Consider the following 19,638-nt stretch of genomic DNA (forward strand, 5'->3'; position numbering starts at 1 on the left):
AGAGAGGCATTTGGGTGGTGCTCATAGAGAAGGAGTGCAAATGATTGAGGGATATATATAAGAATGCACCAGGAGGTCAAGAGGAAGGTGCGAGGGTTGATGAAAGGGGCAAGAGTGAAAATTAGAGCTATTTTCTTTCAAAACAAAGGAATCTAATGGTGTTGAGCATAAAACATCTACTACATATGTACATATATAAAATATACTCAACCTAAATCTGCAAGGATATTCTTTGCCATAGGGCCTAAGTTCCGTGAAGCCTCATCAAAAGTCATGGCAATAAGAATGTCCCCCTCTCGTACTTCACGCAAAAGGAACAATTCCATCTCACTGGAGTCCATTGCATAAGTATCAAAGCGACGAGCATTTACAGCTTTCATTCGATGCACATCAACAACCACCATGTTCATTCCTCGTCCACCATTATTGATGTCTTTTTGGATAACACTGTTGAGAAAATCAAAATATAATTTTGGGGTATTTCTGGAAATATGCATTTGCCTTCAATCAATTTTAATGACACAGTAACAAAAAGATGAATACCACTGAGAAAATCAAAATATAATCTTGGGGTGTTTCTAGAACTATGCATCTGCCTTAATCAGTTTTAATGGCACAGTAAGAGAAAGACGAATATCAGGAAAATGAGTATTCCAGTAAATTTCATACATAAAATACTTACTATTTTCCTGACACACATATTTTTGGCATGTCATCTTTACTTTTCCCACTGTATATATGAACAGGGAAGTGATTATGAGGACAAACGTAATCCAGACCACAATTTGGCAAGATTTCTCCAACCTGCATGTACTGGGATACTACCCGCTCTCCATGATCTGGAAATAATGATATCTATTAATGCTCTCAATCATCCACTTTTATGATATAAAAAAAAAAAGTGAATTAGGTACTGTAAACAGAGCCACGACGATAAAATTAGTATATGAATTGCCATCTATCTGACCAATGGTTCTTTTGTTTGGATGTTACTTTGTAGTAAACTACACATTATTTAAAACTACAATGATCTGTGGGATGTTATTTCCCATTTCCCTATCTTTTCTATGTCAATAAGCAAACTAATTTCATCCACTCCAAGTGCCTTTCCTACCTTTATCCTCATTTTCAACCTTTTCACCTCCCTTGCTATAGGCCTATGCACTTGTACACTTTTCTTTCCATCCTCCATATCCATGCATTTAAAAACTACTGCCTCACCTTCCACATTCATCAGTTCTTAAATATACTCTTTACATCTTTCCCTTTGTTACTTCTCATATCAATATTTCCACTTTTACATCCACCTCTTTCCTTTTTCACTTCCTTCCATTAAAATTTCTTGTTTTCCCTAAACCTTTCACTCAACTTTCTTAAAAAAAAATTCATCAACTCTTTCTTTTCTTTCCTCAATCAGCTCCACTTACACATCTTATATTCTTCCCTCTTCCTTTATAGAACTTCTACTGGTACATTCCTTTCGAGCAATCTACCATGTGCCTTTTCCTTTCTCTTCCACAGCATTTTTAATCTCATCAGTCCGCCATGCATTTCCCTTTTTATTCTTACATCTCATGACATTATATCCAACCACTAATTCTACAACCTTTAATAGCCTTTTTATAAACATTTTATATACCTCATTCACACATAATAGCATCCCTATGTTTACTGCACTACCACCTTAACCTTTGGTCACCCTCATTTCATACTCCACCATATTCCTTATACCATACCTCCACTTTCCCTTATCCTCTACCCCACAAGAACAGCAAAATGGTTAGTCTCAAAAAAATCCTCTCACAACTCCAGCATCTAGCTTTACTCAACCTTTCATCCATTGCCATATAGTCAATCGAACCCTTTTGTTCTTCTCTTCCATCATTTCTCTTCCATGTATACCTGTGGATCATCTTGTGCTGAAAAAAAGTATTTGCAGGGAATAAACCCTTCTCAGCACAGACATCCACAAGATAACTTCCATTCTCACTTACTCTAGGCACTTCCCATTTATCTACTAAAATCATGTCACATCTTCACTATAAAATCACCAATTACAACTGCCTTTCTCTCCTTCTCATAATCATTCATACAGTCATTCAAAAGGAACCTATCCAAACTATATTTTTTTTCATGCAAATGTGCCCTCCCACAGTACCCTTTCTACTATCATAACTCTTAAAAAATAAATACTAGAGATGATTATTACCTAAATCATTACAAATGAAAATGATTGCTACAGTATACTGTCTTTCCATTTCTTTTAGTCCCTAGTTTCACCTAAATAATAGCAAAAAATGTTCAAAACATTACTATCATTTTCATCGTTCATCTGCAAGAACAAAGACGATACTACCTACATATCATCTGCATCTCAGAGAAGGCAATCAAATGAGGAGGGAGCAGCAGGCTTGAAATCCTGCCCCCTCAAATTATCACTTTCTAAAGATAGGAACAAAATAGAGCTAAACATGTATTTGTTTCTCAAAGGTTCAGTCCCCTATTCGTGAGACTAGCTTATTAACAAGGGAAATGGCAAACAAGTATAAAAGGATTATGGTATCAATTAAATTACCATTATCATGGAACAATGGGAGCTGAAGTGAGTCATATAATGGGATGGGGTCTAAGGTCCTTGGTGTATTGAATGGAGAGATCTGTCTGTTACAAGAAATTTGGGTATGTTTGATGGTACAGTCCTGATGATTTTGTATGACAGTAATTCCCATTTCTTTACAAGGGCACACCTTAACTGATGAAGAACTTTAGAAGTGTATCTGATGTCTCTAAATGAATTGCCATCTCAGAGTGTTATTTTCATAATAGTTACGGTAACCATCCAGTTCTAAATCTATACATTTATCAGCTTACCCAATTTACAATGAAAATACCATATGCAAGTCATCCAAATGCAACATCTTATGCAGATAATGTACTTGTGTTTCTGAGAATATTCCTCAACAAGAATCTTAAAAATGTGAAGTAAAAAATAAAAAGCTGTCTTGAAGAAGTCCAGGGCAAGAGAAAATAAATCATGAACATCTGCTGAAAACAAAAGCATAGCACAGCAATACTATACATGTAACTTACCTTGAAATGGGAATGGAATTGATGAATTTGCATGATAAAATTCCAATGTATGAACTGGAGGTGATCCAAAGAAGAACTCATATATCCCATATAACCCGAATCCAATAAAGACAGTAGTTCCAATGCATCCAACATGACGAAGGGTAGATACTGTAACATAAAAAGAAAGTTGTATTTTCCAAACAAATGCTACAGGTTTCAAATCAACATATTCTGCTACCTCGCAAACGCAGGAGACAGAAAAAAAAAAAAAAAATTCTGCTATATACTACACATACATATGACATATATCTAGAGAGACTTTTATTCAGTGACAACAGCTAGTGCAATAATAGTCTACAAAAAAATTTTTACAATGCTTGGGATCATGTAAATTGTGCTATAACAAATTCTGTAAAATGGCGGTATCTGTTCCCTATTCCCCAGCCACCAAACAAGAATATCTGGAAATCTACCATCATGCTGTTAACCCACAAAAAGTAGTGTCGCTTCAGAGGTTCATCTTCACACAGGAAAAAAATTAATAATTCTTTTTCCTTATAAGACACAATATGTCTTTATCATATCTTTGTATACATGACAGCTAGAGTGAATGGGAGTGAATAGGAACATTTCTTCATCTGTTCCTGGCACTACCTCACTAATTTGAGAAATGGCAAAGATGTAAGAAAAAACATTCTATAAAGCATAGATTTTATCTCAGAGGCATCCAGAGATGAATAGTTCATTATCAACTGCCTGGAGCCAGTCACTCCATATTGTCAGTATAATGCATATATAATTTTTTCACAGACATGCAAGACACTGAAAGACTAATAAAATCTATCTGTTGTTATTCTACTGTGGTTTGTTGGTTCTTTGTCCTATCACCAGCTAAGCTCATTAAGGCCATCAGCATCAAGTTATGACTAACAATCAAAGAATTTTGAAAACCCTCTTCATGTGTGCAAAGTAGCTATAGGATCACACACACTCTCAGAGTATGTATGACCCTTGAACTGTGGTAATGGATTGCTTCGTTAGTGTAAATGTTTCTATATATAACAAAGCATGGCCATGGAAAGGAATATTCTCCTTTTTTTTCTTACAAATACCCATTGTATTTCTGTGCAGATTTAAATTTGTGATGCTTGAAAAACTTACCAAGTGAGAGTCTCTTCATGGCAGCTAAGAAAGGAAATGAGACCAGGATTATGATCATTGGCCAAACCTTGAGTGAATCATTCACATGTTGCATTGACATAAATCTATAACACAAAATTGCTTCCTAATTGCTCAAGAATACACTTGCAGAATTTCTGTGCAGAATTAATGTGTCATTTCTCAGCCTACTTACCACTGACTTATCTATCTATTTCTCTGTCTTTCAATCTTCAATCATTAACTCAAGTCCTAATTTTCATGCGGTGCATCAAGAACGTGTACACAGCCTCAACAATTATTCATACCACTTATACAAAAAAGGAATGGATGAAAGCAAGCCAGTATGAATTTGTACATGTGTATATGTGTATATGTCTGCAAATGTGTATGTACATGTATGCATGTGTGTAAGTTAATATTCATATGTATATGTTTGTAAATGTGTGTGTATGGGCATTATGTATATATATATATATATATATATATATATATATATATATATATATGAGTATATGAATGGATGGGTCATTCTTCTTCTGTTTCCTGGTGCTACCTCGCTGATGCAGGAAACAGCGATCAAGTATAATAATAAAAATAATGTATATATGTGTGTGCGTGTGTATACAAGTGGATGGGCCATTCTTCGTCTGTTTCCTGGCGCTACCTTGCTAACACCAGAAACAGCGATTAAGTATAATAAATAAACATATATATATATATATATATATATATATATATATATATATATATATATATATATATATATATATATATCCTGCCCCAGGAGTCCCCTCTATCTTTATGAGGCTCCTTCACCACTTAAAAAGCTCGTGCCATGTCCACCTGCTGGGACCACATGACATAGCATTATAATGCTGTTTGTGCATCTATGTGCAGAGAGTGTATGGCAATTGAGAGGTAAGTGCCTGTTTTCTTCATTGTAGCAGTTGCATTAAGTGCATGAAGGGCCTTAAGATATGATGAAATACTAATTGAAATGTAGACTATGTCCAGAGCATAGACAGAAGAATGTGACTCATGTTTGTCTAGGAGAGTGAGGTTTCAGATGGGTGTATGTCTCAGTATGTTTGAGTTGAGAAGTTGGTTGTGAGTAGAGATTACTGATTTGTGACAAAGGGGTAAGCTTTTCATTTCTACTTGGGAATGGTTTGGGAGGGAGAGGTCTAGTGCTGTTGCACAGAACTGAGTGCCAAGCATGTTTAGATGGGACTGTAATGGGAGGATTTCTGTATAATTGTTTGTGTCAAATGTTTATGGTTGTTGGCAACCAGAAATTGATCTAACTGGATAACACTGTATGTTCTACTGTTTTGATATATTTGCTTTTGAAAGGGTGGAAGCACAGGCAAGTGAGGCATAGTTTAAAGAGAAGCAGATGAGTTGTTTTAGGCGAATGTTGAGAGATGCTTTTCCTTGTCCAAATCTGATGCTTGTTAGTGTTCTTTGAGCATTTAGTTTGCGTGTGGCTCTTGTGGTGACGTTATTGACATGGCAAGTGAATGTCATGTAAGTAACATATGTGATGCCAAGAATGGTTGTTTTGTTCAGTGGGAGTGACTATTCATTCAAGCTGACTAGTGGGTGTAAGCTGGATTCATGTCTGTCTGGGGTTAAAAGAGTGACTGAAGACTTCAGTGAGATGCAGACATTCTGTTCTTGGTGAGCCATCATTCCAAATAAGTTATGTGGTACTGCTTGTTTGATGTTACTGTAATGTCAGGGTGTTGGAGGGTTGGAGAAAGAACTGATCCTTGAAGAATGTTATTGTAAAGCTTAATGTCTTAGAGGTGAAACCATTGTAAGTGACTTCTGTGGTGGACGGCTATGAAACTAGTCAACCACTTGGGTTATGCCACAAGTTAAAAGTCGCCTTCCACAAAGCTTTGTCATTATCAGTTACTGAAAGGAGGTACAGTCTTATCAATGGACCAATGGAAGCCGTCATTTCCCTGTTTCTGACTCTTCTGCAGTAATGAAGCTGAAGGAGCTTCATTTGGGGGTCCTCAGGTTATATACAATAATGATTATTAACACAAAGTAAGTTATTAATACCATGGTTATTCTACAACTGGTTGGCATTGGAGACATGTAATATTTTGTCATTAGTTTATCATTCTTTATTTTCACTACATTACTACGTTTAACAACTCTAAATTTTTCTTATACAATATAAATATTCATTCAAAATATTAGCAGCAAACCAATCATTCTTTACCGCACCAGATATCGGAGTTAAGGAGTCTAGATGAAATGTTAAGTCAATCCCAGCAATTTTCCCTGTTACCAAACTATCTTGACTTAAATCTACCCTAACTCACTATAACTGAGTAGTGTTGCAAGGAAAAGTACACACTAACGATAATGAAACGGCAAGATGATTAGCGTATCACCAAACAATGCCGACTACATGAAAATACCGATTACGATATACACATACAACACCCACCGTTGGGAGGCTGCTGTGTTCTAAGCAAATTTCTAAATGCGTTACAGTTCAACAAGAGAGTTTTTGACTATCATCTTATAAATACCTCCACGCAGATATGAAACTGCATAAGTGTATTGGTTTTTATCACAAATTCTAACAGCTGATATCTTGTTATGCTTTTGGTTACCATAGGAAGGTTAATTTCTTATCTGCCACAGTTATGAAATGTCGTAAGTTCAAACATTTTCCGGGATTCTGGAAAAACAGAATTCTTAAAAATCTTAAGTTTGCAATCATACCAAATCTTACAACATCTAATCTCTACTGAAATATAATACATGGTTTATTACAGGACATGTCGCATGAACTATCAAAAAAGTCTAGGTACATCATTTTCGACTGATATGTTCACGTAAGATCTGAAGAACATTTAACAATACTGACAAAAAACTCAAATAAACGTTGTATCATTGCAAAAGCTGAATTACTAAGATTCCGGTAAAATTTCCATAAGTCATATCGAAGTGTACATCTGAGCCGCGAGTCGATTTCTCATATGCCACAGACTTGTGTACCTTACAAACTGGTGCGCGTTCTGACCAAGAATACGGTTTCAGATGTATTTGTCTCCGCCAATTATCGGTTACCGGATCTTATTATGTTCATAATATAGTCGGCCTCTGCCTTGAATTGACTACACTTCGAGCGACAAATCACCTTTCGAGAGGCTCTGTCATCGTCACTCAACAGTAAGAAATACAGCTTCGAAGCTGCAGGATTCCCCCCAACCTTATTAAGTGCAAAGTGCGTCTTGGAGTTGCTCAACATTAATAATAACTGCATAATCAATCATATCTTTTCAAAGTACATCTGATTACACGAGGAATTTTTTTTTCTATCTCTTATCTCCAGCGCTTCTTACAACACCTGTAGTCTCTTCTTGAGCACGACAGCACGACCCCTGAACACGAGGATACGACCCTTGACCTCGTTGATTCGACCTTTGAGCACGAAATTACGACTCTTGCGCACGACACAATAAAACTTAGGAAGCTGCTAAAGAAGGTGGATTGTCGGGAATGAATGAATGGGAGTATCCTTCGATGGATAAAAAATCACTTCAGTGGAAGGAAAGAAAAGACGAGTTCAAGGAGCGTTCTGGAAATGGATGGAGATTACAAGCAGTGTGCCGCAGGTCTCAGGCCTAGAATCATTGCTCTTCTCAATCAAAGTAAATATAAAAATGACAGAATGACTGAATATATCTAAATGATGATGCCAAGGTCATGAGGATATTAGAGATGAAGATTGCATCAACTTACAAAAGGGAACAAACCCACAGTTGGCGTGATACGTGACTCATTAGTAAATGTAAGGATATAAAAATGTGACAAAGTGAAAGGTTTTGTTGTGGATATTATCATTCAGGATATATTTTCATCCCCGGGTTTTCGAACTTTCTATACAGCAGTGAAGAAAAAAAGGACACGTCTACAGAACATCATGAGAGAGAGAGAGAGAGAGAGAGAGAGAGAGAGAGAGAGAGAGAGAGAGAGAGAGAGAGAGAGAGAGAGAGAATTTCATATAATTTTACATTTTACATGTGACTTTTAACCCAAAGTGATGGTGCAGGTGTTCATTTATGTTCAGTTAAGTAAGACACACCTGACCCTTATTCATCAGTACACGCGTCACGCCATCGTATACCAGGGTCGTACCTACGTGGTCGTGCACCAGAGTCGTGCTGTCATAGCTCTAAACCGTCTGTGACCTGGGGTTTGGTAGGTCGGGGACATGTTCTGACCTGGTGCTGCAGGTAGTCTGTGCCTTGGTACTAGGAGAGGTAAGCGAAGCTCCCTCCTCCGTCACTGGCAAGGTCAGGTCAAAGGTCACGCCATCTTACCCAAGGGTTGTACTCTTTCTTATGTTACAGAGTCGCACCGAAATGCTCGGGGGGGTCGTGCTCGAAGGTCGTACCCGCGTACTTAAGACTTTATTCATATGTTTTTTTTTTAATGAATGTCACGCAGAAAATCTTCCTCACTTCTTCAGGAGCAATATTAGATAAAGGAATGACTTTTATGAAATATAATGATTAATGCTTTCCATTCAATCATCAACTCTATTATTAGCGACCTACGCTCATAAACGTGTCATTCTAACCGACTTAGCCATATGTTCATCTACATGTAATCAATACTTACTTTATAATAGCGTAAAAAGATTCCTACTTTTAGCATGGGTAAGAAAGTCACCATTTCAACTGAAGTGTAAGTGAAGCAAAAGAGAAACATGACAAGTGATACATAAACTTTTATTTTGAGTGAGAATAATCAAACTTGATAATTATAAAAGAAAAGGCAATTAAAGTAATCACTACTTACATAGTTTCACTCCACGAAAGATTATATTTGATCTAGGTAACATCACCATCTTGCGTATATTATTTCTGTCTTTCTATTCGTCTTTGGTCTACATAGAAATTCATCTAATATTTACTTCTTGTCTTTTTCTTGGTGAGTTGAGTTTTAATCTACGTTTTCTCAGGTTCAGTTCGTTATGTTGCAGTTCGTTGTAAGTAATCTGTCTTTAGTAGCGTTATTTATAGTGTTTTCATCTTTAAACGCAAGTGCATTGTTTGTTGCACTTAAGAGTTTGAGAGCAGAAGCTTTCTTAAATGTTTTGTCTCTCCTTCTGATCCCTTCTGTTGTATTCAAGGGTTGCAACGTCCTGCTCAAGGGCGTACCGTCCTGCTCAAAGGCTGTACCGTCCTGTTCAAAAGCTGTACCGTCGCGCTTAAGGGCTGTACCGTCCTGCTCAAGGGCTGTTCCGTCGTGTTCAAATAATGTACCGTCGTATTCAAGGGCTGTACCGTCGTGATCAAGGGTCGCACCTTCGTGCCCTACGAGAGCTAACTCTACACTGAATAAAAATATAATAATCTTCCTCAGGGATGTTCAGGGTCAATATAATGATTCACGAATGCTATTAGGGGTTATATCCCTAGCCCGTTAACGCCAGCGACAGCCTTTACAGTACTACAGGGACCAAGGCATATCTACCTGACCCCGTCTGGCCCTAAACATTTAAAAAGATATTAATCCACCTCGTTATACCCGCACAGTTGTTTTATACCTAACCTAACCTAGCTGAAAATAAGTTCGGTTTATGTAGAAAGTCTTGTAAAAAAAAAAAAAATAATGATTCTGCCAATAATTTTGTTTATACCAGGGCAAAAAAAAATCTTATGCCGCTGGATGTAACGTCACACACACACACACACACACACACACACACACACACACATTTGCATGTCTTTAACTGAATAATTTATAACCCGTATTGGCCGTATTGGACCGGTCCGTAGCAAGAGCAGCTGTGTCATGCAAAGTCTGCCCGAGACTTACATTTGCACTTTAGTTGCTTACCTTCACAGGATAATAATAATAATAATAATAATAATAATAATAATAATAATAATAATAATAATGATAATAATAATAATAATAATAGAAATAATAATAATAATAATAATAATAATAATAATAATAATAATAATAATAATGATAATAGAAATAATAATGATAATAATAATAATAATAATAATAATAATAATAACTAATAATATTAGTAATCTTTTGAGAACGACTTTGTATGACACTGGGGTCTGGCCTTTGATCTGAATCCACACTCAGGAATATACAGGCTTGGGATGGCAGACAGCGACTTAGAATTAAAGTCTAAGGATGAGGTGTAAAGTTTTCGAGGAAGGATCAGCTTGGAAGGAAACAGACTACTCATCCCCGTCGTCTGGTAAGCTGGTGAGTGATTGTGGAGTACGATCAGTATATGTGGTAATGGAAATAGGAATGTGAGGGTGACTTAATGAGAGTGGATCGCAGAAAGAGGAGTGTAGGAAAGAGTAAGAAGTGGGTGCGCTCAGCGGCGGCAGTGGACAGTGATGCAGTTGTGTGTATGTGTGTGTGTGTGTGTGTTGAGCGTAGGTTAAAATTAATGTTATGTCATACTCTTGCCTCATAATTTTACGGTAACTCAAATACGACTGTGCGACCCATTGAGCACGGCGGTACGACCCTTGAGCACGACGGTACGACCCTTGAGCACGACGGTAAGACCCTTAAGCACGACAGTACGACCCTTGAGCACGACGGTACGATCCTTGAGCTTGATGATGCGATTCTTTGAGCGCAATGATACGGCCTTTAGGATTCAAAGACCAGGCCATAATACCAATCGTCGGGTTCAGGGATAACACCTCCGTGCTCAAGTGCCGTAACATCGCTCTGAAGAACCGTAACATCGCTCTCAAGAACCTTAACATCACTATGAAGAACCGTAACATGGCTATCAAGAACCGTAACATGGCTCTCAAGAACCGTAACATCGCTCTCAAGAACCGTAACATGGCTCTCAAGACCTGTAACATCGCTCTGAAGAACCGTAACATCGCTCACAAGAACCGTAACATCGCTCTCAAAGAATCGTAACATCGTGTTCCAGGGCCAGACCGTTGTGCACAAGAGTTTAACTACCTAATCATATCGTACGTGCGATTTGTTTGAAGAGTCTACCTATCAACGTTGATAGCAAAGACATGTGAGCTGTACGTTTGCTAACAACAGTCTACGTCGTAAGGACCATCGTTAACGCAGATATAAAGAACAAATACAGCCTTTTGGAAATTCACGTACAGGCTGTGGAGTAGACTGTAATGTGAGGGAGAGAAGAGTCAAGGACAGTGTGTGTGTGTGTGTGTGGGCAGACGGAAGGTTAGCGTCTGTCCAACAGGTTAGGTTGAAGGACAGAGGGAATAAGTGTGTCAAAGAAAGTGCATATATATATATATATATATATATATATATATATATATATATATATATATATATATATAGAGAGAGAGAGAGAGAGAGAGAGAGAGAGAGAGAGAGAGAGAGAGAGAGAGAGAGAGAGAGAGAGAGAGAGAGAATACTTGTGTGGTAGGCCACAAGCCTGCCAGCTACCTCATAAATAACGTACTGATCCACATAAACCGTCAACTTGAGCAATGGACCCGCGCCCCCTGCAAAGCCAGTCACCTTCGCCATCATCCTAACAACCCCTTGAGCACGAGTGCATGACCCTTGGGTATGAAATCCTTACCTGACTTTAGAGTTTAAATCATCATACTCAGGGGGTTAAGTCATTATACTCGAAATAATGTGGTTATATTCAGGATATGGTTTTATGAGAAAGTACCCTCGGGCAAGATAAGGGAGTTACGGAGGAGGTATATTCTCAGACAACAATGATACCAAAAACTGGTTTAACATCAAATGGGAAATAGCAGTGTGAAGGACAGCGACAGTGTTGGCGCAGTACGAGGTGGGCGTGAGAACCGCCTCCAATATTGCCACAGCGCGAGGTGTGAGAGGCCACCAGCAATGTTGCCACAGCGCGGGTGGAGCGTGACAGCCGGCCGTCGCCAGTGGTGTCACAGCACAGGATAAGAGTGAAAGCCACCACCAATGTTACCCACAGTGCGGAGGAAGCGTGACAGCCACAATCAATGTTGTTAGCGCGGGGTGGGGTAAGCGTGAAAGCCTCCGCCGGTGTTGTCAGTGTGAGATGTGAGACAACCGCCAATGTTGTCACAGTATGAGATGTGAGAAGCCGCCAGGGTGTCACAGCGAGAGATGAGAGAGTTACACCACTGTTGCCACAGCGCTGGGCGAATATGAGAGAAGCAGTCAATGTTGCCACAGCGCGGGCCAAGGACGCGTCTCCCACACCACGGCTTCCGGCGACCTGATCTATCCTAGCTGCGCGCCGACAGTTGTTCTAGTTATCATAAAGCTGAATTCCAGTAACGTTTAGAGGAAAAGGACGGTCTTAACACCAGTTCCAGAGTTTTTGATTTATTTGTTATGTAACACGACCTTCTGATTTACCGGTCCACCGATTTCTCTGCTCACCTCACCTCTACTTAATGGTGTGCCCTACTTGCCATGTATGTTTCATTACCTATCTGCTCAAGAACTTACTCATCAACCTCCTTATACTATCTACCTGATCACTGGCACGTGTCTATCATCCCTCTACCTGATTACTTAATCATATGTTTAACTTGACTTCTTTCCTCCCTGCCTCATATTAACCACCTAGCTTCCTCTCTGACTAACTACCTATCTGTGTGGTTTAACTGCCCCAAACAGAAATCTATCTACTTGCCGACTTTACGTATCTACCAATCTACTTACTTATATACCCTTGACAATCATGCAAATGGGATTTTTATCTTTGGTGCTCGTGGTAAATGGACTTGCAACGCCATCGATTATTGGAGCCTGTTACTCCAGACATCATGATAGATTCCTTCTCCATCAAATACGGCAGATTCTAGTCAAATGTACTTCACAAAGAAGCAAACGTTTTACAGCTTCACCTTCACCCCTTTATAATAAGTAAACTTGACGAACGGAATGTAATCAAACCTAAACGGAACTAAGGGTAATATACTAAGGTATTTGAAAAACAAAAATGTAAACACGGTCCTGTAAGGCGTTCCCTAAAGTCTCATGACCATCTTTACCTACATACAGCTATATCTACGCTTCCTACTACAACAGCCAAACCTTTTTAACCGGAACCTAAAAACTGACCTTGGTAGCCTGTTCCTTGCGTGCGCAGCCGTTGACGTCACTGGCGTGAAACGCCCAATACGTAGAAATGTAGAGGAAAACCCATAACCCAGGGATTACTTTGAATTGGATCTGGGGATTTTTCCTGCAACTGCTAAATGAAAACTGGAACTGGAATTCCACACCTCTGGAGCAGGAGAATTTGTTTTTGTAACTGCGTGTACCATATAGCTCCTTCAGAGGATATTTTGAGAGTTCACTATTTCACAATCGCCAATGGCAACAGAAGGCTGGGTCTTGGACCTCTCCTTAAATCTGGTTGGAGAAAACTGGAACTGAAGTTCAAAACCTCCGGAGCTTGAAATTATGTATTCGCAACTAACGGCACTATATAACTTTGAAGGGTGTTTTGAGAGACATCTGTTCAACAGTAGCAACTGTCAGTCGTCTCCCGCGTAAAAGTTGACTCGTCAGTTTCAAGAATGATTTGAGTGCTGTAAGCTATCTTGAATTCGGAAAAAAACATAGAGATTAAAAATAGATTTGTTTAACATTACCTATGGACAGTGAAATGGTTGATTTTTTTTTTTTTTTTTTTTTTTTTTTGGTGTGGATCTCAGTGCTTCCACAGCTGACCGGAACACATTTTGCTTTGTTGGCTTACCATGGCGTTTTGTGTTCGTTGCTAGTGAAGATTTTTTTTAAAAGCCCAGAGCGTGCCTAGACATAATTGAGATTCTGTTCATTGGCGTCGTCGATTGCGTGCGCAGGAAGAAGGGTATACAGGTTAGCCTTTTAGTTCTTCCCTCTTTTATTGCAGTATCAAAAGATACGGGGTTATTAGCTTGATAAACTGAAAAGTTCAAGAGAAAGATATCCAATGATGTAATTCTCATTTGTCTCCAATTGTTGATTATAATAACAGATACTGTGCATGTCTTTAATCATTTGATAGCTTTAGTCTTATAACCTAATGATGTATGCAAAGGACAAAACTCTTGGTGCCAAATTATGATACTCTGCCGACGAGAAGACTTTCCTTGAAATATCGTTAGAAGCATAATACCGTTTTACAGCTACCAACCAATGGAATTGATATTTAGTGACTGTAAAGTATGAGTGTAGTGATGATGAGGCGAAAAGGCGAACCACGTTCACAATCCTGCTTCATAACCCTGATGACGTCGGCCTTAAGCAGCAGCTGACATTTTATTTGAAACGCATTCCTCGCAAATTCAGACAACAGGATACTTTTATTTCATACACATTACCCAAGTATTTTTGCTTACTGTGTAATAAACATACACATATATATCACAAACCAACAGCCAGAATCGAACCCGGGACCCCTGTTCAAAAGGCGGGAAAGTAACCGCTAAGGTATGGGCTTGGCCCATACCCTTCATCAAACCGTATGCCCTTCAATTTTTTCCCATTCATCAACTTTCCAGATTCCGCATCAATTAAAAAAAAAAAGCCCTTTGTCCCATCGACATGCTAGAGTCATAGATTCACATCTTGAATGCACTATTATGTGAGTTGCCTCAGTCCCTCGGTAAATTCAAACCACACCTTGTCCCACTTTTTCCACTCACCAGTCTCTACAAAACCTTGGCAGAGTGCCTTTATTTCAGGCTCCTTCCCGATATCCTTAACCCTGATTCCATCCTTCTTGCTAAGCCTAACTCGGTTATCTACCTCTGCATCATATCTATTTCTTTCACTGCGTTTCACACTAAGACACTCCAGCCCTCGGACATAACCAAGATGCTATCCCGCTATTATCCTAACTTCGCTTTATTAATCATAAAATACATAGTACAGTAATTGCCTCCTCCATATCCAATCTGGGAGCCATATGTTTGTTTTGTTTTGAAGCAGAAAATCGGTAGCCGAGTGGCTCTGCTCTTGTGACCGAGCTCCAGTGTTCAGTTGAAAGGTAATCTTCAGGAACAAAGTATGGGAGAAAATTCTTTAGGAAGAATGTCAACGTATCCTCCGCTTTTAAAGTAAGTTCAATAGGCTCCATAACTCCTATTAATTTACCATAGACTTAGATTTAACTTCGGCGATGTTTACGTATAGGCTAATTGTACAATCATCCTTATTGACCCCTTATTTCTATGACAATTTCTTGTTCGTTGTCTGTTACAGTGTTACAGTAACCTGTAGGGTTTTGTACTCGCTGTATTACGATATCACGTGAGAATTATCCTATTTCCCCAAAAATACTCGTGACATGTCAGGTACTGGCAGGTATACCATAGCTGTTTCTCAGTTGAATCAGTTGAAAATCTTTTCTCAAAACACAAATAATTTGATACAGTAAAGATTGCAGATGTACTAGATTTACCAGATACAAGTACTTTTTTAGCCTCGCGACGATGATTCTGTATTGTGATTTTTTTTTATGGGAGAGCAGTAAAATAGAGTGGCGGAGCGTCTTTCATTTAGATAACTATATTTTAACGCTATCACATAGGTAATCCTGGTAAGAATATGAGGATCTGTAAATTTTGGGGGTTGATTAACGCAATAGTTTGGTGAATTACGGAAGAAAACCCGCAGCAGTTGGGAAAACATCACCTAACCTTACCTGGCAGTCAAGATTTATTTATTGCGTTTGAGGAGAATGTTGCCCTTCGCAAAGACGTGCTATGCTTACATTTTTGGGAGACAGTGGTATATTTCGCCCATGATATTGAGACTGAAGGAAAATCAGCAAAGATGTCTCACCTACTTTTACGTTAACCCAACAATTCCCTGAGCTTAATTGACCCTTAATATAATTTCCGTGTTTGATATCGTAAATATAAAAAAAAAAGAAAAATATGCTCCATATCACGTTATGCCGCCGTATTTTGCATTCTAAGCTTTACACTACCATTGCAAAACAAAACCACTTTGTATCCAAAACTTTTCGCTCTGCATAACTTAAGTACTACTTCACTAATTCCCGTTTGGATAAACACTTGTATGAGCGTCATCTTTACTGATAATGATGCAGAGCCATTATAATTAGGTGCCTTCACATAAGGGTTAGGCTTCTTAGAAAATGCTAAGTGCCTTATAAAATACTAAGACATGTAGAACTGGGAAAATACATAGAACGAAAACTGTCCTGCACCATTAAGGCAGTCAAAGAGGCCTATATTTCGTGGTTTATATTTTAGAATTTCTCATGATATCAATTATTTTCCAGCAGTTGTTGGATAGTTTTAGAAATACCATGAATTTTCACGATGTGATCTTCAAAATTATTTATACTAGACTGGCCTGTAGCCTCAAGGCACTTAACATAAGCTTAAGAAATGCTTCTGAGTTACAGTATATGCCCCACAAACAGTTGAAGGTTCGTAGCAGAACTAAAATAGACGTTGGGTAATCTGTTAGTGCCTTTGGGGTCACTGGAGTATCACTGGCTAGTTTATCGTGAGTAAATTGGGTAAATGTACTCATTTTTACTTTGAGGGTTTTAGTCACTGACAAGAAAAAAAAAATCCCAATCGAGGTCAGGCCGAATGTGAAACACAGAATGAGGCTACAGCGCTAGAATAGCATTTCCTCCACTTCTACTTTGTGGAGCAAAAAGTATAAGATCTTGGAGATTACAGAGGAAAATTTTCACCGCCATGTTACTACCACCAGCGCCTGGATTCCCAACAGTTTCCTAATTCAGTTCATAGTTTATGAGCACATAACTAGGAAATGGCAGTTATTACTGGTGGGATTTATGCACTTGGAGTGTACATTTCCTGATAGTAAGAATAAAAGTTCTTCGGAAAAAAGATAAATTATGATTGTTACTGAAGTTACCGTGATAAGATAAATCATATGAGAAAAACATTATTTTTGTACTTTCCAGATCGCTTGATATAATGGTTATGATTCTTGCGGTCATACCTTCATCAAATAGAGAATGAGATTTGTTATCTCCTTTTCATAAAACAACATCACAAGTCTGCCACATTTCATCTAAATCGTCCGTGTAATTCAAAAATGGAAATTAGTTTTCTTTTTCGTAATGACTATTTTGCTGACTAGTTGGCGCCAGTGGGTCACGGGTTATTTACCTTGCTAGTTTATTTTCGACATAGTTTATTTTCCCTCGCACCACTACTAGGTTACGACAGATGAGGTTGGGCTTGGATCGGGAGGCCGGGGCGTAGATATCCGCTTGGGGATTATGTATGGTTGATGAGTCTGACTGTTTTAACTCAAAATTTCGTTGCTTAGATATCGAGATAGCAATCGAGAGTAATCATTTCGCTCATCTGCACTGATATATTTATGAATATCGACACTTACAAAAACTTTATGTAGAATAACTTGATAGATATGGGAGTGAAGATAATTAGACGTAAAATTACCGTAAATTTTTCTTTGTTATCACGTGTTTTTGGCTGTATTCTTCATTATGCAGGGCATTGAAGAAAAGGGTGGGTTCTCATTTACAAACTATTGGTAATCTTTAAACCATAGAACCGAAAAAAACCTGGTTATGAAAAACACGAAGGTATATACGCACTTTTTTTTTTACTACTCTCATGGCAATATTTTAGGACATTCACCTCCTTTAACTATATTTTTCTAGCATTCTAACCTTCACTCTTCTAGGCTTAATATGTTTCCTGCAAGTCATATTAGTCTCTTAAATCTCATTTTAAAATATGCCATTAGAAACGTTGTCATCTTCAACATAAAAAAAAGACCACTCGAAGTTTCATCAGCCTTCATTACATATGGCTGCTGAACTACTAGGTCATGCCTATGCCTGCCAGCAGAGGATGAGAGTATTTGACAATAAACAGTTTCAAACCAAAACACGAACGGAAAAACCCTCCGAAGCAATTTTTTTCCCCGTAAAGTGAGGTATTGTACTGATACAGAATATTGATTACACTTATCAGTTCCCTCTGAACTTGAATTTTGATGAATATCATCGTCTGATGCATGACTTGGAATTTTTGTGCCGGTTGAAAACTAAACGATCATATATATTAGTATCATCAATTGGTAAGTTGTAGAGACAGAAGAATGCAACATGTGGTATGGACGTAAAACATGTACGTTTGTACCTACACATTTAAGTTCGAAGACCCCTATCAGTCCTGGCGTGGTTCAGGTGTGCTCCAGCCCAGAACCTCGCCCACTAGAGCCGCTCACCCTTAATTCATCGACTTGCCTAGCGTACAACTGCCTCCCAGTCCGTCTGATGGCCAGACCCTCTGCCGTAAAGGGCGGCGCACACCGTCACCTCCTGTCTGTCGTGTTGACCATCATGGCGCCCTCTTACGCGATGCAGTTATTTTGCCACTCTTAGTAACCCGGGAGTTCTCACGGTAATGACGCCATCACCGCTAGCAATATGTCCACGCCTGATGTGGTGTCTGCAGGTTTCAACATAGCCTCTTCATCAGACGTTTCGCCAGATATAACAAGTCACTCGATCTAAAACAAGAATGTCTACACCATCGTGATTTGTATAATTCACCATATGAAGCAACAGGAAGTTCATGACAGCAGCCACCGATACAGGTGCTATAGCTGCATGACCTACTTCATGACCTGCTTCTGTCTGGATCAGGAGCTGCTTCACCTTGTGTGATGGAGAATGTTCGAGAGCAACGAACGATCATTGTACTGGCGTCTGAGAGTTGCAAAGAAATCTTTGATGACTAACCATAGTAACTTGTCTTCTAACCTACCGCAAGGAACGAGACTCACAGAATGCTTTTGATAGTAGTATTGACCAGCGACATACCTATGATTTATCCATAAACTTTTTTTTTTTAATCTGTCGAAAACTTCACTTGGGTATTTTTTTTTTTTTTTTTTTTTTGCTAGCGGTGGGTACGATGGCCCAAGACTTAGGATGAGCAAAGAATGTACTTAACACCTGACCGTTTTCGTAATGAAGGTAAAAGAACGTTAATGATATACTGCCGCAGATCTGACCACGAGACACACTGCAGGGCGTCACCACCAGAATAACAAGTAGCAGCGATGGCTCAAGACACCGGATCCGGCGAACTCCAGTAGAATGAACCAGATGTACGCCATTGCACACCTCAATGGTCTGTACAGGCTAGGAACGTTTGATGAAACCAGCGTCAATGATATAAGATGGGTCGTTGTTATTTTATGATATAATTCTCTCCGTTACGTCGTGACCTCGCATCTACGGACCAGTTCGATGATATAAGGGAGGGAGACAGTGTGTCTGCATGATTAGGCCGCAGGTACTGTCAATGGGGTGGTGAGGGGAGGGTGGTGGAGTCATCCGGACTCCGATACACACAAGGTATTGCCTGTTTT

The 19,638-nt window shown here is 38.9% G+C and overlaps 1 protein-coding gene across 5 annotated transcripts in view; it reads right to left on the reverse strand.

The window, feature by feature from the left end:
- LOC139751877 (protein O-linked-mannose beta-1,2-N-acetylglucosaminyltransferase 1-like) overlaps positions 1–9,585 on the reverse strand; it is a 32,138-nt gene extending 22,553 nt beyond the window's left edge. The window contains exons 1-5 of one of the 5 annotated variants that reach the window (XM_071667525.1): positions 6,786–6,890; positions 4,234–4,257; positions 3,091–3,240; positions 683–839; positions 212–447 (exon numbers count right to left, since the gene is read on the reverse strand). In XM_071667525.1, coding sequence (XP_071523626.1) covers positions 212–447; positions 683–839; positions 3,091–3,240; positions 4,234–4,252 — 562 coding nt within the window. In that variant the 5' untranslated portion in view covers positions 4,253–4,257; positions 6,786–6,890. Of the gene's footprint in view, positions 1–211; positions 448–682; positions 840–3,090; positions 3,241–4,233; positions 4,258–6,700; positions 6,896–9,066 lie in introns of those variants that run through there. The other 4 variants (XM_071667526.1, XM_071667524.1, XM_071667527.1 and 1 more) reach the window with 4 other exon arrangements.
- Between the last annotated feature and the right edge of the window lie 10,053 nt (positions 9,586–19,638).

This window comes from Panulirus ornatus, chromosome 12 (genome assembly GCF_036320965.1).
Source record: "Panulirus ornatus isolate Po-2019 chromosome 12, ASM3632096v1, whole genome shotgun sequence".
NCBI lineage: Eukaryota > Metazoa > Arthropoda > Malacostraca > Decapoda > Palinuridae > Panulirus > Panulirus ornatus.